At 43.3% G+C, this 23,387-nt stretch overlaps 1 protein-coding gene across 1 annotated transcript; it reads left to right on the forward strand.

Moving 5' to 3' along the window:
• The first annotated feature begins 1,415 nt into the window (after nt 1-1,415).
• PTGER4 (prostaglandin E receptor 4) lies at nt 1,416-14,064 on the forward strand. Its single transcript, NM_001082259.1, is given in 3 exon segments — nt 1,416-1,917; nt 2,366-3,285; nt 12,148-14,064. Coding segments are annotated over 2 exon segments (1,467 nt in total). The 5' UTR covers nt 1,416-1,917; nt 2,366-2,409; the 3' UTR covers nt 12,739-14,064.
• Nucleotides 14,065-23,387: the final 9,323 nt, after the last annotated feature.

Here is a 23,387-nt window from a genome sequence, read left to right on the forward strand (position 1 = left end):
TAAAAAAATAAATAAATATGATTCTAGACATTTTATGAGCTGTTAACAGTTGAAATCTGGAATCTCTTCTTTTTAGTCATTTGTTCCTGAAACTAACTGGAGAACCAGATAAATTATCAAAGATGTATTCATTCATGCAATATCATTTAAGAAACGGGCGTCTGCCTATATAAACGAGTCCAGTTATTAGCCTGTGAGGAGATGTGCTATGTTAAAATGCATATTTATAGCAGATGGAAAATTTTTTTCTAGGAACTTAAATGGTGTGAAGATCCACACAATTTCACTGTACAGTATTCTAAAAAAAATAGCGAGGCTGTTTTAATTGCACCGTCAAGTTCAAGATGTCTCTTGCGCTGGTGTTCAGCTTCGATTTTAGGTAATGGTGAAGTAAGAAGTAAACAATGAGTACGCAGAAAAAAAATGTTCCCCACCACACAGCAAGCCACACAAACTGCAAATAGAAGAAACAGCAAAGCAAAGAGGTTTCCCCAAACCACGAAGTTGACAGTTGACGCCTTAAGAAAACTCGCTTGACTTTGCGCGCCCTGCCGTGCCTCCCCGAGCCTTTCAGATTTGTGGTGAGTGTGTCTAACTCGAAAATCACACTGCCCAAAGCTCTGTTATTTCCAGGGGCACAAACTCCCCGGAGGCTGAGAAACAGCTCCGCAGACACACGGCCCTCCACGGTCACCAACCCCGCCTAGGACCGGAGGATTCTGCCACCTGTGCCCTTTCCTCTCCCTTCGCCTAAGGTGCCCGGGCGCAACACGGGCTCTGCCAACCACTTCCTTTTATGGCGAGAGGATGGAGTCTTCGTTGTTTCCCCGCCCATGCCTGGTCCCTACCCACCCGTCTACCCGCCACGGGCCGCTGCTTGCACCCAGGTCTGGCCCGGGGCCCCGCGCCCGCGCGCACACACCCGCTCCTCCTCTCCCTGCGGCGGCTCCAAGACTGAGTCCTAAAGCAGTGGTCCTCCCTTCCCCAGACTCAGATGTCGCGGCCCCCGGGTCACAAGATGCGACAGCCCACTCGAAGCCCAGGCAGCCAGGGAGAAGCGGCCCCTCTGCACGCCTACTCCACGAAATGCCAGGAGGATGCTCGGGAAAGCACCGGGGCTTCCCGGGGTCTCTGTCCCGGGCACACTTTACGGACCTCCCCGGCCGGAAAAGCCCAGGAAACCGCCCCCCGCCGCACTAGGGGCGCGGCACTGCCGGGACCGGCCCCGGCCCGGCCCCCGGCTCCGCCCGGCCGCGGGAGGGGGGACGCGCTCCGCCTCCTTCCAGCCCCGCCAATGAGCGCCCGGGCCGCGCGCCGTCCGCCTCCGCCTCTGCCAGGGAAACTTGAACAAGCAGAAAAGTTTGTACAGAGGCTGCAAGGGTGAGAGCGGAGCTCGAAACCCAGCAGCCCCGGAGGAAAATGAGCAGCCCCAGGTCAAAGCCGCAGGCCCAGCGGACCCCGAGCCACCCCCAGGGCTTCAGGAGCGGCCCCAGCGGCAGCCGCCGACTTCGATAGCCGTCGGTGCCGCCCGCGGCTGCGGAGGACAGCGCCCGGAGCCAGGGGCCGAGCTCCGTGCCACCTGCGCGCGTGGCCGCTCACCTGAACGCTGTCCTCCCGCGGACGGGACCTGCGGGCTTTGCAAAAACTGGGACTGGTCTGTCAAAGAAAGGAGAAATAAAATCCAACGAGAAATCGAAAACTCGTCCAACACTGACCCGCTTGCTCTCCACGCTTTGGAAATTCGGCCACCCAGACCCCAGTTCCGGAAAAGTGGCCGCCACCGCGAGCGGGTTCTGAGAAGGCTTGGCCAGGGCCGGACTGAGCCGGACGAGGCTGAAGCAGGTTGCAGGCTGGTCCAGGACAGCTGTGGCCTGACCCTGGGGGTTCCCGGGGCTGCCACCGCTCCGGCAGTTCCAGGTAACGCCAGGGTTAGGGGAATCCGGTTGCGAGGCTAGGGGATCCGGGCGCGCCGGGAAGGGAGGCATGGAGGGGAGAGTGAGCTCTTCACATATCCTCCGTCACTTGTTTTCAGTGGGAATTTTCTCTATTTGGAGTCTGTCGGGAATACATTAGCAAGTCACTTTTCCCTTGAGAGGGGCCTCGTTCGTCTCGGCAATGGAGATGGGTTGGGGAGTAGGCGGGGAGGGCAGGATTGGCTTATCAACATTGATGTCAGTGGAGTGGTGCTGCTGGCAGGACGCATCGGGAGCCGGGGCACGTCGGCAGCCGCAGTTGGCACCGGCTGCCATCCGGAGAGTTAGATAGAGTTGCTCCCCTGGTCTCAGTGCCTTGTTGCTGGGACCTAATCACCTGGCAGGTGGTCCTTTCCGCTCACCGCGCCTTTGCCTCTCTCCTCCATCCCTAGACCCAAGCCTCGCGCTCCAAGGCTGCACACCGCAGACCACCGTCATGTCCACTCCCGTGGCCAATGCGTCCGCCTCTTCGATGCCCGAGCTGCTGAACAACCCGGTCACCATCCCGGCCGTGATGTTCATCTTCGGGGTGGTGGGCAACCTGGTGGCCATCGTGGTGCTGTGCAAGTCCCGCAAGGAGCAGAAGGAGACGACCTTCTACACCCTGGTGTGCGGTCTGGCCGTCACCGACCTGCTGGGCACGTTGCTTGTGAGCCCTGTGACCATCGCCACCTACATGAAGGGCCAGTGGCCCGGGGGCCAGGCGCTGTGCGACTACAGCACCTTCATCCTGCTCTTCTTCGGCTTGTCTGGCCTCAGCATCATCTGTGCCATGAGCATTGAACGCTACCTGGCCATCAACCACGCCTACTTCTACAGCCACTACGTGGACAAGCGGCTGGCCGGCCTCACGCTCTTCGCGGTCTACGCGTCCAACGTGCTCTTCTGCGCTCTGCCCAACATGGGCCTCGGCAGATCGCGGCTTCAGTTCCCTGACACCTGGTGCTTTATCGACTGGCGCACCAATGTGACGGCCCACGCCGCCTTCTCCTACATGTATGCGGGCTTCAGCTCCTTCCTCATCCTCGCCACCGTGCTCTGCAACGTGCTGGTGTGCGGCGCGCTGCTCCGCATGCACCGCCAGTTCATGCGCCGCACCTCCCTGGGCACCGAGCAACACCACGCGGCTGCCGCCGCCGCCGTGACCTCGGCCGCCTGCCGCGGCCACCCCACCGCCTCCCCAGCCCTGCCGCGTCTCAGCGACTTTCGCCGCCGCCGGAGTTTCCGCCGCATCGCAGGCGCTGAGATCCAGATGGTCATCTTACTCATCGCCACGTCCCTGGTGGTGCTCATCTGCTCCATCCCGCTCGTGGTGAGTGGCTGGGGCCGCGGCCCCTCTCCCGCATCTTCCCCTCCCTCTCTGCGCTTCCTTTGATTCCTTCGCAGGTCAGGTTTGGGATCCTCACATCCCGCTTCACAGAACAGGCCCGAGCGCTTGCTAACACTGTTACTAGCGTTAGCAGGTGCTTTTCGGCTCCATTTCCAAAGTCGCTTTCCCCTACAGCCTGTGTTAGGTTCCCTTGGGACAGCCCCCACTCTTGCCCCTAGACACTGGTCTTCCGGGAACACCCGCCCCTCTCTTGCTCACATGTGGAGGGAATCCGCTGTCGCGACCTAGCCGGGTCCTCCACACTGCCAAGGACACAGCCTGAAACGTCAGGGGTGGTGACCTCTGTTGTAAACCATTCCTTAGGAAGACAGTCGGGTATTTGGTGGTGGTTTTAGTTGTTGCTGTTTTCCATTGGGGTTTGGAGTTTTTTCTTAATCATGCAGAATTTCAGAGCTCAGAGCTCGAAGAGATGTTGGGTGCTTTCGGGTCTAGTCTCACTCTTTCACTGGATTTGCAAGAGAAATGAGTGACCTGCTTGGAGAATCCTGCAGAACCTACGTGGTGAAGGCAGCTTCTCTGCTCTTTGCTGTGCTGTGCCCTAGAACATCTTAAAGCACAGAAACCACACACAGGGCATGGCCCACACTCAGGTTCCTTCATTCGCTCTGCAGGCCAGGAAAGCGAGATTCCTGGGGTTAGTTATGGCCAAGTTGATGTACATGGGATACTGAATTTGAGTTGTCAACAACTGTGAGAAACTGAGGCTTAGAGAAATCTTTACAAACAGGTTTAGAGATGGTTATCTAATTTAATGCCAAGTCACAGCCCCACAGCTTCTAATGGACCTTAGACCATCTGACTCCCAACCCTGCTCATATTACATCTTCTCTCTCCTAGAACACTGCTAATTTTGGTCTTTGTACGGCATCTTAGTTTTGATACTCTGCACTTTTAGGACATCGCCTTTAAAATTCCCTTTGGGTTAATTTTTAAAATACTATAAACACAGTGTTTCAGTCCCTACCTAGTTCTCTTATTTGCCAGTCATTAAAATGAAATGCACTGGAAGCAGATGGACAGAGGAACATAAATACTTGATCTACAGTTGATCTCTGAGTTCTCCATCTCTCCTGGAAATTGTAAATGGCCAACTCAGAGAAAGATGACTGCTTTTTCTTGTGCTTATTGGGAGCAACAGGAAATAAATGTAGTGGGCTATTATTTTTTCTTTTCCCAGGAATATTTAATGTAAAAACATTGTATCGCTGATAAAAATGACTGTAAATGGAAGGAACTTAGAGGTGGCCAGGAGCCAGCATACAGTAGCTTCTTGCCAATTTGTATAAACAGAAGTAAATATAATTGACCAGAAGAGCCTTTAAGCCATTCCAGGACCCAATATAATTTACGGAGTTAAGTCACGCTTTAGCCACATAAATTTGTCTGTAATGGCAACCCTGCGTGAAGTGAGACTTGGGAAGAAACTGCTGTGCTGCTGCTGGGGCCGCAGTGTCCTGGCCTCTGCCATGTGTTTCAGAGAACTGTAAATGGCAATGTGAGGGGCTGGTGTTTAAAGAACATTCACTTTAAGGAACTGAGAAATTACAGCAGGAAGGGCAGCAAGTGCATGTACTTCCTCAGTGTTTGTACTGGAGGCAGACATCAATCCCTGCAGCCACAGGTGAAATGTTTTTCTCCAGCATCTACAGAGGCATCCAAACCTTAATTCATCTCTTGAGCCAAAGTGATTGACCTGGCCCTAAAATTCAGGGTCATTTATGACAAAGCCTTTGAAATTATTGGAGGATCTTGAGAAGCAGGAAATTTTAAGAGCTATATTTGTGGTTTACAAATCAACCACAATTTAACTTATAAAAAAATACTGTCTGTTCTGTGTAATGTCAGTAATGTGTAGCAGATATTAAGCAAGCTTAACTTGAAAACTGAAACTGGCTCAACTAAGAAGTCAATCATTATTAGTCAAGAACTCATATGCCTTTGTGAGAAATTGTGTAAGTAATATTGCTAATTTAGCTCTTAGTTTTGGATACTGAAATTTAATTCCAAAATCCATGCAATTGTAAATTGGTGATAAGAACTGGAGTCAGTCATTTAGAATTGTTGAAAGATTCAAAAGGGAAACTTATCCACAATTACAGTCTTCTTTGGCTTGCTTTTGCAAGTCTCTTTCGTCACATTCCTTATATTGACATTGTAATTTTAAGATTATAGCTTCTGAAGTCTCTGGCATTAAAGCAGTGAGGCCAGTCTTCTGTTCCAAGGAAACTAAGGAAACACCTATTTTTAACTTTATCAAATAAAATCAGTTACTAAACCCTGTGAATCATTTAAATGCTTTTGAAAGGCTAGCAAAGCAAATACAGTTCACTTGCAGTTTCAGAAAGCTTGACACAGTACATAGAGAATGCAAGCAGTCACTGAAAAGCAGCCAAGCTGTTGTCTTTTGGACACTAGGGAGGGAAGCTACTGTGGCTCCTAAGAGTGTGGCTGATAGTTTAGTATGAAAAGCCAATTTCGATTTGTTTCCTGAGATATATGTGTGTCTCTTACATAGAGCTAGGATTGGAATGAACACTTGAAAAAGGTGGGTAAATGAGTCATAAACATAGGGAAGTGAGCTGAACCTCCAATGTGGCTCCTAATCAGTGAAAAGAGAAGGTGGAAGTACAGCCCACAGGGAGTATCACAGGACAGTTAGCAGGAAGGTGGTTCTTGTCCCCTTGCTCATCCGTCTATCTACAATCTGCCTCAGTTGTTGTTGTTGTTTTTTTTAATATAGGAGAAACTGAAGAAATTAAAGTCTCTGCTTAAGATTTAAAAAGTGAGGGGAATTGCATTCCTTAGAAATATGCAAGCAAAGTAACCTCTCAAGGTCCCAGTGTTCAGTGCTTAGCTAGATCAACTTCTGTTGCCTAATTTTGTAGTTTCAGTACTAACATTAAGATGAAAAATTATAATCAAATCCTTTGCCTCAGGGCTACACAGCTGTACTGTAGGACTTAAAGGTATTTTCCCTCATGTACAACCAAGCGAATCAAAGCCATATTTAATGCTTATTTCCTTGGTTTTCTTTCTTCTTATTCTTGGGTAAAAAATATTCATATCTGTTAGGTGTAATATGACTAGTTTGATTAACCTTCTGCCTTGATCAGGTAAAACTCGGGTCCTTAGGAAAAGAGCTTCCTGTGAGTGTTTATTTGGTTGCTTATTATAAACAAGTTGTCTCTAGAGACTTCCCCAGCATCTGATGAGCACAAGTTTATAAAAACAGGAGAAAACCATGTAAATAGATATACTTTTGTTTACCGTAGGAAAACTGGAGGTAGGGTTATAAAACAACTGGAAGTGGGATTTCAGATGAGTCAAAACGACATCTACAGGTACAAGACTAATGCCATGAACTTGAGACAATTATAGCAGAACCTAAAGAATTTGTTTGCCTTCAAGTAAATTTGGCTAAGTTGAAAAAAAAAAAAAAAACCAGCAATTCCTAGAAGCAAACTTTTAGGAATAACAGGAAATTGCAGGCCTAGTGGCAATACCTTCAAGTCTGCACAGTAACACGTGAAAGTAAGGTATTTCCACATCCAGCAGCTGTCTCATTTGAATCTTGTAAAAGCTCTAGGAAGAAAGTGGGACAGCCCAGAACATTCACCCTCTTTATACCTCAGCCTCCCCGCCCCCGCCTCAGATGAGGAATTTATATCATTCTGCAACTTGGGGGGCGGCTATGGGTGAGTTCTTGTCTAATGAGCTTCTCAACATGCTTTGCTGACCTGTTAAACTCTGGCTTTATTAAACATCTCCTAACAAGATTTTTTTTTCCCCCGGAGCTAAAGTGATTCTTGCATTCTCCTGTTAGAATGTTGAAAGTGAGAGTTTTTGTTTTTTTTTAAGAAAAGCTTAAGAAATACATCCTTAAAGTAGAGATTGATCAGGAGAGGGTAACTAACTTGCTACAGAAAGTGGCCAGTTAGTAACCTAGAAGGACACGAACTGAGCTCTCTGATGCCACCAGACAGTCAAGAACTCTTTTCACTTTACACTTAAAAAGAAAAAGTGGCAGAACTTCTAGTAACAGCGTGACCATTTTGGACTCTTCATAAAGTGATGAGATAACTGAGCACACATAAATAACACCTATTTAGTGTGCTTGGAGTAGAAAAAAGCATGCACGTACAAATCCAGTTACAGACCTTGACACTTATTGGAAGGCATTACTGTTTTGACAGTCAGTTATTAAATCTGTCTCATCAAGATTTCAACATTCTTTTTCAAAACGTTCCCTGCAAACAGATTATTCTTAAGTAGGAACTACATGTTGTTCCTACTATGTCATTTACCAAAGCTACCTTATGCTGAAGTGTCAAATTATTGATACAGTCCACAGTGGCCTAGCTTAAACATGTGGGTTACAAGACAAGTAACAAGAGCTGACATATGTTATGCTATGCACTGTAGTGAACACTTTAATAATTCATACTTTAATAGAAAAAAAAAAAAAACAGAAGACGCAGGATATGAAGAGTAGTTTGACTTCAGAGCTTAAGCATTCACCTCTATAGCAGTTTCCCACATAGCTGCCCTGTCATCACATCCTCTTTTGCATTTGTCACATTTTCTCTATGTGATGTTCCCAAACTCTTGAATCCTAACCACTAATCCTCTACAAGTTTAGGATACTGGCTGTTGACATCAATGACAGTCACACGAACCTATGTGCAGCTACCAAGAAAAGGACTAACTTTTCAAATTGGTAAAATAGAAAATAGATAGGTTGCTTGTATTCAGTGAATTTTCTGCAATGTCCCACCCACCCCTAACTCAGAGGTTCTGTTTTATCAGCAGTACATGCTTCCAACATTGAAAACTGCCTGGGCTTGTTTATTTGTATAACGTACAGAGCCTGTTGGACAAGATTTCCAGAAAATGGCCCCACTTCTCTATAACATTGAATTCCTGCTGTGAATATTCCCATCCTAATCTGGATTTTCCTCCGTTTGGGGAGAGCAAATCCAGAAGCCTTTAGAGTGAAACAATTGGTATATTTATTCAGTCATTAAAATGCATGGAGTTTGATTTGTTTTTCCTTTTTTTTTTTTTTTTACTCCATGGAGAATATGACACAAAGTGAAAGTCATTCATATTGATTCTTTTCATATAATTTAACAAACTCTAAAGAATTTTTCTATCTGGATTTGGAATTCTGCTCTTTTCTTTTACAACCTTGTGAACTCTTCTTTACTGAAAAGACTAATTAAATGGCCAGGTTCAGTGGCTTGTCCCAGACTGTAAGCTTTCTCCCCTTGGAACTCTAAAACAGAGAATGCTTTTTCTTGCAGCTTCCTTTCATTCTCTTCTACGGTGGTCAGAATGAATCCCTGCCCCTGAGGGAGTGAGACAGTGTCTTCTCTTTCCTCTTGTCACCTTTGATAGTGCAAACTCATTATTAATTTTTATAACTTTTCCAAAGGGTCATATAAATTGAAAAATAAGATGTTACTCTCTAGAGCATTTCTTAAATAGCTACCCATCTCATTCCACTTTATTCAAAAATTGCCTCAGTTTCAGTAGTAACCATGGTTCCTTTGAGGTTGGGATGGAGAAGCAACCAGAAACAAAACATTTCAATGTTTAAAATCTCAGAAATGTAAAGTTCAGATTTAACCAACATTCTGTTCTGGAAGGGTCTTGGAGATGGCTGGCAAAATGCTTCTTAAGGAGAGACTGTGGTAACAAACCCACCCCCACCCCGGTGGAGCAACACTGCCACCTAGAGGCTGAAAGTTCCAAGTTTACACAAACACTGACAGAGGACACCCAGGACCTGACACTAACTAGATTAAAATCTGTTATGTCTTTGACCTTTAGAAACACAGTATGTGCTGTGAGCAAAATATAGACCTCCTGCTTTCCCCTCAAGCAATCCATTGTCATGAAATCAGTCTTAACAAAAAGCAGCCTGACAGCACAGGAAAAGCTCCAGGGAGGTCATGTGGAGCCTGAGGCCCAAACTCAGCCTCCAGCAAGGCTGGAGACCTGAGACATTCCTCAAAACGTCTAGGTCTCAGGGACAAACACTTCGTCTGAGAAAAGTCCTCCGGATTTGAGGGAACAGCTCACTTCCCAAGCTTCACTAGAGATCTCAATAAAGCTTATAGGGAAACCAAGATGCTTTGTCTTATATGTTTTTGTAAAGATGAGAAAAAATTAATCTTGCTTTGTCTTGACACTGTCATTTCTTCCAGTCCAGTTCCTAAAAGCCTTCTGAGAGGAGACACTGTAAACAAACACTTCAAAAAAAAAAAAAAAAAAAAAAAAAGAAAGGAAGGAAGGAAGGTGGGGGATTGAGGAATGCAGAAGGGGAGGGAGGGAAGTGTGATCATCTTCTTAGCATCACACCTATGAAATCTGTTCTCTTTGTATTAATAAAAAAATTTCAATCCCTAGAAAAATTGAATAAAGAGATAAGTTTAGGAGGAGGCATTTGACCCACATCCTGTATCTGAGTGCCTGGGTTCGAGTCTCCACTCTGCTGCTGATTCCCACTTCCTGCTAATGTACATCCTGGGATCTTAAAATGAATATTTTTATTCATGTTATTCAGTTATCTTAAAATGAATATTTTATATGAATCATAGAGGAGATTTTTATAGAAATTATTATAGTGTAATTAGAAGATCCAGACCAAAAAAATGGAAGACTTCAAGACTAAATTTGAAACTACATTTAACACATGCTTTCTCCTCTGAGGAACAGATAGTCTACCTTAAATTTAATAAATCCATGCTTTTCTCACTGCACATTTGGAGCTCCCAGATGACTTATCATTTCATTCTTCCATGACTTTGCACCTGGAGTACCTCCATTTGAAATGCTTTCTTCCTTTCTTCTAAATTTAGCAAACTCACACTCATCCATCAAAACCCATAAAGCTTCATCTCCAAGCAGAGTCTTCTGATGCCCTGCCCTCAGGGTCTGGATTAACTGCACCCTGCTCCCATGAGGGGTCTTCAAAAAGTAAATGGGAAATGCATATTATGAAAAACAACTATGCATGGATTTTCAAAGATTTTGCACCAAAATGAACTTATTTTTAATTCTATTTTGCAAGAACTTGTTGCATTAACCTCATATATGAGCATATCTTTCCCATTTCATTTAATCACCCTGCAAATAGCTCACCCATTTTCCTGTCTTCTGGACTATTATCTCTGCCTTTAAGAAGTTTATGATCTAATGCTATTCTTTGTGCACAGAACCGATCATAATGCTTAAAATATAGTAAGTTCTTATTGTTAAGTGATGAAACACAGGAAAGAATGCAAGCAGCTAAATGTTTATAATAAGAGCAAATCTTAACTAACAAAAATCAGACTTCGAAATATCAAACAGGGTGCCAGAGTCTTCTTGTATTTACCTCACTTGTGTCATACCTGACGCATAGCAGGCAGGCAAAGCACCGTTGCTTCAGTAGCTCACAGTGTACTACAGTCACTTGTCCTCTCTATTGGTCTGTCCACAGTGCTCTTCTAGTACTTGAATAAATTTTGGTTCAAAGGCAAACACAGATGGACTGATTCTGATTGAATTGCAGAGTGGATATGTGAATAGCAGTCATGCCCAGCCTTAAAAGATGAGCAGAGCTATAGTTTGCAAGCAGTAGGAGCCATATATAGCTTAGCAGCAGAGTAGCGTAATCAGATACCTATTTTAGAAATAATATCCTGGTGGCAGTTTGGAAGATGGAGTGCAGAGGAGAGGAACTGCAGGTGCAAAGGCTAGCTTGGTGGCTGATGGAATAAACAGAGTGAGAAATGGAGTCAGAGGGGAAGGATTGGGGGTTTTTGGCCGCAGGAAGAGTTACTAGTACTAGATGATTATTATAACTGAGTAGCAGAGTCAGAGAGAAAATAAAAACTGCTCCCCAGGGCCGGCGCCACGGCTCACTAGGCTAATCCTCCGCCTTGCCGCGCCAGCACACCGGGTTCTAGTCCCGGTCGGGGCGCCAGATTCTGTCCCGGTTGCCCCTCTTCCAGGCCAGCTCTCTGCTGTGACCAGGGAGTGCAGTGGAGGATGGCCCAAGTGCTTGGGCCCTGCACCCCTTGGGAGACCAGGAGAAGCACCTGGCTCCTGCCATCAGATCAGCGCGGTGCGCCAGCCACAGCGCACCAGCCATGGCGGCCATTGGAGGGTGAACCAACGGCAAAAAGAAGACCTTTCTCTCTGTCTCTCTCTCACTGTCCACTCTGCCTGTCAAAAAAAAAAAAAAAAAAAAAACAAACAAACAAACAAAAAAACTGTTCCCTGGTCATTATGGGAAGTCCTGATATTGGTTTAAAAATTCCTCACATGTTTTTTCTCCATTTTGGGGTCTTAGCTCTCTGTGATGATTAGATGGTTAGTTGACTTGCAAAATGAGTTTCATTTAAAACATAAAATGCCAGCCCGAATGAGAGAAATCAGTGACTTTGGGAACAAAAAGAAGCAAGCTAGAAAGCCCTCACAGAAATTAAGTTAGTAAAATGCTTCTCAAGCACATTGTATGCATGTGTAACCTGTATACACATCACATTTTTATGCCCTCTTTGATCTGAGGAAGATATTCATAGGATAGTTTAAAACTATTTAAAGTTATACTAACTCAAAACATAAATAATTGTCTTTTTGTAACTGCTGGTTTTTCTGAGGCTCATTGTGTGACTTGACACTTATTACCAGAAAAGAGGGCAGCTGCCCAACATTGCTGAGGTAGATGAGTATTTCCATGTTTTCCCAACTGAGGAATGATAAGATCTAAATGTAAGCATCTCGTTGTTACAGGTGCGAGTGTTCATCAACCAGTTGTATCAGCCAGATTTGGTGCGAGAAATCAGCCAAAATCCAGATTTGCAGGCCATCCGAATCGCTTCTGTGAACCCCATCCTGGATCCCTGGATATACATCCTCCTGCGGAAGACAGTGCTCAGCAAAGCCATAGAGAAGATCAAATGCCTCTTCTGCCGCATCGGTGGGTCCCGCAGGGACCGTTCGGGACAGCACTGCTCAGACAGCCGGAGGACATCTTCTGCCATGTCCACCCATTCTCGCTCCTTCCTCTCCAGGGAGCTGAAGGAGATCAGCAGCACATCTCAGACCCTCCTCTACCTGCCAGAGCTCAGCGAAAACAGCCTTGCAGGCAGGAATTTGCTCCCGGGTGTGCCTCTTGTGGGCCTGGCCCAAGCAGACACCACTTCACTGAGGACTTGGCGAGGATCAGAGACCTCAGACTCCTCGCAGGGTCAGGACTCAGAGAGTGTCTTACTAGTGGATGAGGTTGGTGGGGGTGGCAGGGCTGGACCTACACCTAAGGGGAGCTCCCTGCAAGTCACATTCCCCAGTGAAACGCTGAACTTATCAGAAAAGTGTATATAGCAGTGAAGGAAAGGAATACAGCACTATTTCTGGAACCTTAAAAACCCTGTGCAATAGACACATCAATGAAGCATTTAGCTGTGCTCAGAAGGGCTGTCATTGTCCTGTCACTCAAGAACATCCTGGCTTTTGAGCACTTTTTCAACAAGTTGGTATTAGCACATACGTCCCAAAGCCTGAAGCACATTGGCTGCCACCCTCCCGCGGCCCAGGACTGCAGTCACAATCTGATGGCTGGGGAGACTGACCCTCCGTTTCCCCAGTGGACAGGAGGGTGGGAGAAGCTGATAAAGAAGAGCTTTATATCTGGCACACAGCAGAGGCCCAGATGCTAGAAGGGCTCCGTCCTGATCACCTATGAGGACTACTTGATCGGTGACTGAAGTGTCTCACTAAAGCATGAAATGTGAATTTTTATTGTTGTAAATATGACCTAGGGTATTTAAAGTATTTTCTTCTCTGTGAGAAGGTTTATTGTTAATACAAGGTATAAGAAAATTACAGTAGCCCCCTCCTCCAGTTATGCCAGCTGAAGTTGCAGGGTTTTTGTCATAAACAAGTTCAGGCTGAGGTATTGTAAATTCACGGTGAAACTAATATCTATAACATAGATAGAAGAGTTTAAAAAGAAAGAGTTTAGTATTCTCAAAGGAATAAAGACAGAATGCTATTTAAGACATGAAAATGACAGCCCAAAATAAAGTTTCCTCCAGGCTAGGTATAATACACAATAAAAAATCTTTAGTGGTATTACATTTATTTATTCAGAAAACTGTGACTTCAGGAGAACCCAGCACGTTGGCAAATAGTTTCAACTCCTTTCCCCACTAATTGGTACTTTTAAAAATGTAACATAAATTTCCAGAAATTTTAATAACCCAGCACTGAAGTGTATAATATAAAAATAAAAAATCTAAGCAGCTTGATTTCCCTCTGAAAGTGTGCATGGTTTTACTTTCCTAAGGAATGGCCCAGAATGTTCTTTAAGAGGAAGGCAAGTTGCACCATACAGGTCTTTGAGATGGGGAAGGATCCGAAATGTGGCTAAATTAGCATTTCACAGTGTCAGAAGAACTCCGCAGTCGAGTAGAAGCAGTACAGAACCTGGACACTGAAGCATTGTCTTCTGACGGTTGTGTGGAATCCCCAGTGATGTTGTAGACGTATTTGAAGGACCTTTCTCAAAGAAATATTAAGCATGTTTTATTGCTCGAAGTGTTCTTGTGAACTGCTTGGTTGTCATTAAATACTGAGCCTGATATTGATATGGTTTTAAAAAGCAGTTGTGCCAACTGAGATTATTTTGGACATATAATAAATACATTCAATCCGAGTTCTGTATCCTCAGTTTTGTGTCGTTTTGTTTGTTTCAGGCCACCTTCGACACCCCTTTCTATTAAAGTATTTTGTAAATTTAGTCTGAAATAATTTTCCAGAAAAATCACAAGAATAGTGCAAAGCCTTGAATTCACTTACAGGAAGAATGATTATAAGAAGTCTAAATCCAGGAGTGGGGTGTACTCAAAGACACCACTTGATTGAGGGATAAGAGAGACAATATTATGCCTAATTTGCTGCATGTTGGGGCCGGTGCTGTGGCATAGTGGGTCAAGCCACCGCCTCTAGTGTTGGCATCCTTTATGGGCACCAGTTTGGGCCCCAGCTGCTCCACTTCTGATCCAACTCTCTGCTCTGGCCTGGGAAAGCAGTACAAAATGGCCCAAGTCCTTGGGCCTCTGCACCTGCATGGGAAGACCCAGAAGAAGCACCTGGCTCCTGGCTTCGGATCCGGATCTGTGCAGCTCCGGCTGTTGTGGCCAATTGGAGAGTGAACCAGCGGATGGAAGACCTCTCTCTGTCTCTCTCTCTCTCCCTCTTTCCCTCCCTCCCTCCATCCCTCTCCTTTTCTCTCTGTGTCACTCTTTCAAATAAATAAATAAATCTTAAAAAAAAAAAAAACTTGCTGCATGTCAAGAATCCAAGTAATTATTGAAAGAATTAGCACAAACCCTTGGTCCTTCCTACTCATATTCTCTCTAGATCAGTGCCTTTCATACTTCAACATGCATCAGTCTTCCAGAGAGCTTATTATTCTGATTCAGTAGGTCTAAGGTATATACATTTTTTAATTATTTATTTATTGGATATGCAGAAGACGGAGAGAGAAAGGACAGGACAGAGAGAGCGAGTGAGTGCTCCCACCCGTTGATTCATTCACCAAATTCCCACAACAGATGGGGCTGGGCCTGGGCCAAAACAAAGCCAGGAACACAGTTCAGGTCTCCCACGTGGAAGTCAGGAACCCCAGTTACTTGGGACATCACTGTTGCCTCCCAGAAGCTTCCAACAGGAAGCCAGAGACAGCAGCCAGATCTGGGAATCAAACCCAACCCAGGTACTGTGCATGGGACTCCAGCATCTTAACTGTTAGGCTAAATGTCTGCTCCCAGAGAGTATACATTTCTAGAAAGTTGATGAGTAATGCAGACACTGCCAGCATGAACACTGTCAAGTAATCCCTATAGGTGAGGCTATGACTTTGCCTTTCGCACATTTTTGAAGATATTTTTGGGTGATCTCAGAAAAAAACAGGACTGTCACTTTTATAGACTTAATAGCACAGTGATTCTCAGCAGAGGCAGGAATGGTTCAGAAAGGAGCCTCTGGCCTAAGCTTCTAAAGTGGTCCACTTCACCATGCTCACCAATGCCTAACAATCAAAGTTTTCAGAGATTATTTTACTTAGAAATGAGGGTTTTGTTTTTTATTTGCTTCCAGGCAATGAGAAAGCACCTAGATTTATATATTAATGAATACATATATATTCATTAGCCAGTTTAAGAGGGAAAAACAAAGCCTCATTCAGAACTTAGCACCAATAATACTCCAGCCACAATCATTAAAGATTCATCTTCAAGTTATCTAGAACACTGCTTGGCTTAATATTTTCTTAGTTGAAATATAGTTTATATACCATAAAACTTAAAGTATGCACCCCACAAAATATTCTAGAATGCTCACAGGGTTGTGTTAACTATCACTGCTATCTAGTCCCAGAACACGTTCATCATCCCGAAAATAAATTGCATACTTTCCATTCTTCCCTCCCCCACGTTCTGGCTGCCAATTCATCTACTGATTTGCCTATTCTGGATATTTCATATAAGTTTCACGGCTTTTTGTGTCTGTCTTCTTTCACTTGGTGTAACATTTTCAATGTTCACTGACATTACAGCATGAATCAGTACTTCATTCCTTTTTGTGGCTGAGTAATATTCAATTGTATGTGTATATTACATTTGAGTTATCTGTGTGCATCAGTTGGGCATTTTTCCCCACTAGCCTGTTAATAATAATGCTGCTAGGGAGGGTGTTGTGATGTCATTAAATCATTGCTTGGGATGCTTACATCCCTTATCAGAGTGTCTGGTTCAAATCCTGGCTGCTCCACCTCCAATCCAACTTCCTACTGATGTGCAGAATAGGAGGCAGCAGATGATGGCACAAGTACATGGTTCCCTGACACCTGTTTGGGAGACCCAGATTGAGCTCCAGACTCCTAGCTTCAACCTACCCAATCCCTGGCTCTTGAGGGCATGTGGGGAGCAAACTAACAGATGAAAACTTCTCTTATGAAAATGTTTTCAATTCTTTTAGGCACCTACCAGGGAAAACTTGCTGGGATATATGGTAACTATATCTTTAGATTTCTGAGGCAATGTCAGACTGTTTTCCAGTAACTATATTTTACATCCCCATCAGCAATGTATAAGGGTTTTAATTTTTCCACATCCTTACTCACACTTGTTTGCATTTTTTATTATGACCATCCTAAGGTATCAAGTAGAATTTCACTCGGTTTTGAATTGTGTTTTCCTAATTATATTGAGAAACTTTTCATATGTTTATTGGCTATTTGTATATTTTTGAAAAAATGTCTATTCAAGTACTTTCTCCATTTTATAAATTGGGTTCTATATTTGCCTTTGCTGGCTGAGACTACTATACTAAAATATTACAGATTGGGTGGTTTTGACAACAATTTATTTCCTCATCATTCTGGAAGCTAGAAACCCAAGTTCAAGGTATCAGTAGGACTGGTTTTTCTAGAGGACTCCCTCTTTGTCTTGCACACAGCCCTTTCTCTATATGCATTCATACATTCCTGGTGTGTCTCTCTCTCCTTATAAGGGCACCAGTTATACTAGATTAGGACCTTAAACTTATGACCTCATTCAACTTTAATTACCTCCTTATAGGCCCTATCTCCAAATATAGTCACACAGGAAGTCTGCTTCAATAAATGAATTTTAAAGGCACACATTTCAATCCATAACAGCATCTTTCTTATTGCTGAATCTTATTCTTAATAGCCAAGGAAAAGGAACTTTTTATCATTGTTGTCACTTATTCCACATTTATTGTGTAAAACTTAACAGCTGGGGGCTGGTGCTTTGGTGTAGCAGGCTAAGACTCTGCCTGAGGGACCAGCATCCCATATGGGCACTGGTTCATGTCCCAGTTGCTCCTCTTCCAATCTGGCTCTCTGCTACAGCCTGGAAAGCAGTAGAAGATGTCCCAAGTCCTTGGGTACCTGCACCTGTGTGGGAGACCCAGAAGAAGCTCCTAGTTCCTGGCTTTAGAACAGCCTAGGTCTGGCCATTGCAGCCATTGGAGAAGTGAACTAGAGGATGGAAGACCTTTCTCTCTGTCTCTTGCTCTCTCTTCACCTCTCAAATAAATAAATAAAATCTTCAAAAAAAATTAACAGCTAGGTAATGCAAAGATTGTTTTTCTGTTTCTTGCTGTAGAACATTCGTTCTAAACTATTTCAAGAGCTTCAAATTTTCTACACAGGAAAGTTCTGACAGTCTAACTGGCTGGTTTTGAACTCTACCTGAATCTAATAGGATATAGCAGACAGGAAGGTAATTGTAGTATCATTTCATAATCTTTCAGACAATCTACAAGGTCAACTGTGTTAGAAAAGATACTGTTTAAGTGAAACTTTGACCAGGAGGCCATAAAATTTTAACAGTCCTTCCCAAACAATAGCTAGGCCTCTCCACAAGTATTCTTTTGGGGCCACAAACACAAAGGATCATGGAAAAGTAGACACAGTAATTTTACTATTAGGTATGCCATTTTTTGGTCTCACATGGTCATGCAGAGAAATCTGCATTACACAAAGCATTCATTTCTCCTAACTGTACATGTTTCAAAACAAAACGGGCATGATAATACTCTCTTCTACCACTCTTCACACCTTCTGGCTTTCTTCCACCACATCCAAACCTGAATCTAAGATGCTTATGACTCATGTGTAACTGCATGGTTCTTCTCTATGCATGTAAACACATTGCTCAGGGTCCTAGCAAGGGCTTTTGCTTCCTAGGAAGAAAGGAAGACAGAAAGATAGCTCAGCCTCTGAGCACTGTATCAATGTTAGTATCTCTACCTCATTCACTATCTTACCTTTACCTTTCCAGGCCATCTACCCCTGGTCCCCACCAAAACAGAAGAAAAATACATAAATAATGTGTCATCCTGAGGACTTTTAACCATAACAATTAACTAAGATCTGCAACAAACTAAGATCTGCACAGCTATGCAAGTGAAATGGGATTCAATCCAAAAGCAAAGGGAATTCAAAAACCAGAGCAAAGCAACAGCTGTGCAGCCATCCACGTATGCAGTGAAATCAGAGGCGAGAGAGGGGCTTAAGAATGACTCCAAAGTTAGTAGGAAAAAAGAAAGAGAGGAAAGAAAACTGACAGGTTATTTGATGTTTGACATTACTGAGGAGAGTATTATAGTACTGCTAGGTAAAAATTAATAATATGGAAAACTAAAGAACAAGCAAGGCAATTATTGACTCCATGAAAACCAGAGGTCCAAAAAAGGCAATATAAACATATTATACTAAGTGAGCTCAACTAGGTGTAAAAATTACACAAAGTAAATAATGTACATAAATTTAAACCAGAATTATAATTATACTGAAAAGGAAGGCAGAAGTAATAGATACATTGGAGGGAGCATTAAGAGAGATAAATCATAACAAATCAAAAATTACCTAAATTTTAAAAAAGCAGTGAAACAAAAATGATATTGACTTATGCACCAATTCTACTCACAAAAATTTTTAAATGTGAAAATACCAAGTACACTTTAGAAAATCTCATACACTGATGGTGAGTCTGACAAATCATTTTGAGAAATAAACTTAGCATTATCTACTAAAGTTCAAGGTGTAGATGCCATCAATTACAACTGAAAGGACTGAAAACTATCAAATATTACAATGATACAACAAAATACCTCACTGGTAGATGGTAAGGAACTAACTCACTATTTTGGAAAGTGATAAGTAAAGGGGAAAAAAACAAGTCTTCACTTTAAAAACTACCTTTACTACATAAATTGTTTCCCAGGGTAAGAGAATAGTTGAAAGGGGGAATTTCTCCTTTTAAGTTTCTAGTACCAAAAAACTGATAGCCAACTGAACAAGTCATACTTGCTGCACAGCAGACTAAGCCATGACTTGTGACAGCAGCATCCAAGTCCTCACTGCTCCATTTCTGATCCAGCTCCCTGCTAATGAGCCTAGGAAGGCAACACAAGACAGCCCAACTGCTTGGGCCACTGCAACCCACATGGGCGAACAGGATGCAGTAACTTCATTTGTGAGTTCTATTAAACACAGAAATAACACCAAAGGTATAGAAACTGAGAGAAGAATAGATGAAAATAATTCTAAACTTTTTTTATGAGATCAGCTTTATCTTGATTTGAAAATTAGACATTTTACAAGAAAAAATATGTATCTTTCATAAATATAAACACAAAAATCCTTAATAAAATATTACCAAATTGAAGTAAACAGTATCTAAAAAGAATAATTCAACATGACTAAGTAGTTTATCCCAAAAATAGATAACTTAACACTTGAAAAGTATCAAATGATTCTCATGGATGCATAAAATACATTTTTAAACAATGTTTAAAAGACTAAGGAGGAAAATTTTTTTTAACTATTATTTAATGAATATAAATTTCCAAAGTACAGAATATGGATTACAATGGCTTCCCCCCCATAACGTCCCTCCAACCCGCAACCCTCCCCTTATCCACTCCCTCTCCCCTTCCATTCACATCAAGATTCATTTTCGATTCTCTTTATATACAGAAGATCAGTTTAGCATACATTAAGTAAATATTTCAACAGTTTGCTCCCACACAGAAACACAAAGTGAAAAATACTGTTTGAGTACTAGTTATAGCATTAAATCTCAATGTACAGCACACTAAGGACAAAGATCCTACATGAGGAGTAAGTGCACAGTGACTCCTGTGGTTGACTTAACAAATTGACACTCTTGTTTATGGCATCAGTAATCACCCTAGGCTCTTGTCATGAGCTGCCAAGGCTATGGAAGCCCCCTGAGTTCACTGACTCTGATCATATTTAGACAAGGCCATGGTCAAAGTGGAAGTTCTCTCCTCCCTTCAGAGAAAGGTACCTCCTTCTTTGATGACCCGTTCTTTCCACTGGGATCTCACTCATGGAGATCTTTCATTTAGGTTTTTTTTTTTTCCCCAGAGTGTCTTGGCTTTCCATGCCTGTAATACTCTCATGGGCATTTCAGCCAGATCCGCATGCCTTAAGGGCTGATTATGAGGCCAGAGTGCTGTTAGGACATTTGCCATTCTATGGGTCTGCTGTGTATCTCACTTCCCATGTTGGATCATTCTCTCCCTTTTTGATTCTATCAGCTAGTATTTGCAGACACTATTCTTGTTTATGTGATCCCTTTGGTTCTTAGTCCTATCATTACGATCAATTGTGAACAGAAATTGATCACTGGGACTACTGAGATGGCATTGGTACATGCCACCTCAATGGGATTGAATTCGAATCCCCTGGTATGTTTCTAACTCCACCGTTTGAGGCAAGTCAACTTGAGCATGTTAAGGAGGAAAATTTTTTCAACTTAATAAAAGATACGTATAGGGGCCATTGCTGTAGCGCAGCAGGTTAATGCCCTGGCCTGAAGCGCCGGCATCCCATATGTGCGCCAGTTCTAGTCCCCGCTGCTCCTCTTCCGATCCAGCTTTCTAGAAAGCTATGGCCTGGGATAGCAGTAGAAGACAGCCCAAGTCCTTGGGCCCCTGTACCCACGTGGGAGACCAGGAAGAAGCTCCTGGCTCCTGGCTTCAGATGGGCGCAGCTCCAGCCACTGCAGCCATCTGGGAAGTGAACCAGCAGATGGAAGACCTCTCTCTCTGTCTTTACCTCTCTCGGTAACTCTGTCTTTCAAATAAATAAAATAAATCTAAAAAAAAAAAAAAGATATGTATAAAAAACCTACAGCAACCATCATACATAATGGTGAAAGACTGAAATTGCAAAGAAAGCAAAAATGTTCATTCTCACAGCTTCTAGTTAACATTACACTGGAAGTTCTAACAAATGTGATACAGCAAAAGGATATAAAAGGCATATAGTTTGGAGAGGCAGAGGAAAACCGTCTTTATGAAGGCATGATAATGTGCATAGAACATTCTAAGGAAACAAACAAAAAAAACTAATACAACTGGGGCCAGCATTGTCGCACAACCAGTTAAGCTGCCACATTGGCACCCCATATCAGTGCTTGAGTCCTGGCTACTCTGCTTCTATTCCAGCCTTCTGCTAATGTGCCTGAGAAGTACTTGAGCCCCTGCCACCAATATGGAAAAACAGGATGGAATTCCTGGTTCCTGGCTTTGGCCTGGTCCAGCCTCAGCTGTTGAGGAGTGAATCAGTGGATAGAAGATATCCCCTCCTTTGGGGCCAGCACTGTGGCGCGGCTGGTTAATGCCCTGGCCTGAAACGCCGGCATCCCATATGGACACCGCTTTGTGTCTGGGCTCCTCCACTTCCAGTCTAGCTCTCTGCTGTGGCCTGAGAAAGCAGTGGAAGATGCCAAGTCCTTGGACTCCTGCACCCACGTGGGAGACCCAGAAGCTCCTGGCTCCTGGCTTCGGATCCATGCAGCTCCGGTCATTGCGGCAAATTGGGGAGTGAACCATTGGATGGAAGACCTCTCTCTCTCTTTGCCTCTCCTCTCTCTGTGTAACTCTGCCTTTCAAATAAATAAATTTTTTTTAAAGAAATTATATCCCCTCCTTCCTCCCATACTTCTTCCTTCCCCTTCTTTCCCCCTACTCCCTCTCTACCTCCCTCCTTCCTCTCTTTTCTTCCTTCCCCTCTCTGTATATTAGCCTTTCAAATAAATAAACCTTTTTAAAAAATGGAATACAATAAATGAATTTGTCAAGGTTCTTTCCTACAAGATCAATACACAAAATTTGTACCTCTATGTATTAGTTATCAAAATTGCAAACCCAAATTTTAAAAACACTCCTAGTAACATCAAAAATGTGAAATACTTGAGGTAAACTTAACAAAATATGGGCAAGACATACTGAAAATTAAAAGGCATTACTAAGAAAAATTAAAGAAAAAACAATGAGAGTTGCGCCAAGTAATGAATAATGTCAAATGGCAACACAAACCTCAGTGGGCTTTAATACAGAAACAGATAAGCTGATTCTAAGATGTATATGGAAGGGTCAATAAGCCAAAATAGCTAAACAATTTTGGAACAGAGGCAAAATTGGAAAAATCATACTGATATATATAAGAGTTACTATAAAACTATAGTAATCAAGACAGTATGGTAGAAGACTGGACACAGATCAGTGCAACAGAATGCTGAACTCAGCTATGCCCTCTTATGCACAGTGAATTGGCTTCAACAAAGATGCTAAGATTTTTTTTTTTTTTTTTGACAGGCAGAGTGGACAGTGAGGGAGAGAGACAGAGAGAAAGGTCTTCCTTTTCCGTTGGTTCACCCCTCAATGGCCGCTGCGGCCAGCACACTGCAGCCGGCGCACCGCGCTGATCCGAAGCCAGGAGCCAGGTGCTTCTCCTGGTCTCCCATGTGGGTGCAGGGCCCAAGCACTTGGGCCATCCTCCACTGTACTCCCGGGCCACAGCAGAGAGCTAGCCTGGAAGAGGGGCAACCGGGCCAGAATCCGGCGTCCCCACCAGAACTAGAACCCGGTGTGCCGGCGCCGCAGGCAGAGGATTAGCCTTTTGAGCCATGGCGCCAGCTGATGCTAAGATATTTTAATAGAAAAGGACAGGTTTCTCAACAAATACTGTTGGAATAACAACATTTAAAAATGCTTAAAAATTTTAAAAATGAACCTCAAATTTTACCTCATACCATACACCAAAATTAACTTGACATGGATTCCAGACCAATCATAAATGCTAAAACTACAAAACTTCTAAAAAAAAAAAAAAAAAGCAAAGAAAATCTTTGTAATTCAAGGATAAGTACATATTTTCCAGCACACAACAAGCACCCAAAAGTAAAAAGATTTATAAACTGGACTCCAAAGTTAAAAACTATTACTTTTTAAAAGATAGAAGTTCTGCAACCCTCACTCATTTAACTGATAAGAATATTTATCAAGACAGTTTGAGAATATGCATTTTAATTAACTTTAAAGATGATTAAAAAATAAAGAGTATAACAAAAAAAAAAACATGGGCATAAGATATAAATGGGGAAAAAATACTCAAGGCACATATA

The sequence above is a fragment of the Oryctolagus cuniculus genome, chromosome 14 (genome assembly GCF_964237555.1).
Source record: "Oryctolagus cuniculus chromosome 14, mOryCun1.1, whole genome shotgun sequence".
Classification (NCBI taxonomy): domain Eukaryota; kingdom Metazoa; phylum Chordata; class Mammalia; order Lagomorpha; family Leporidae; genus Oryctolagus; species Oryctolagus cuniculus.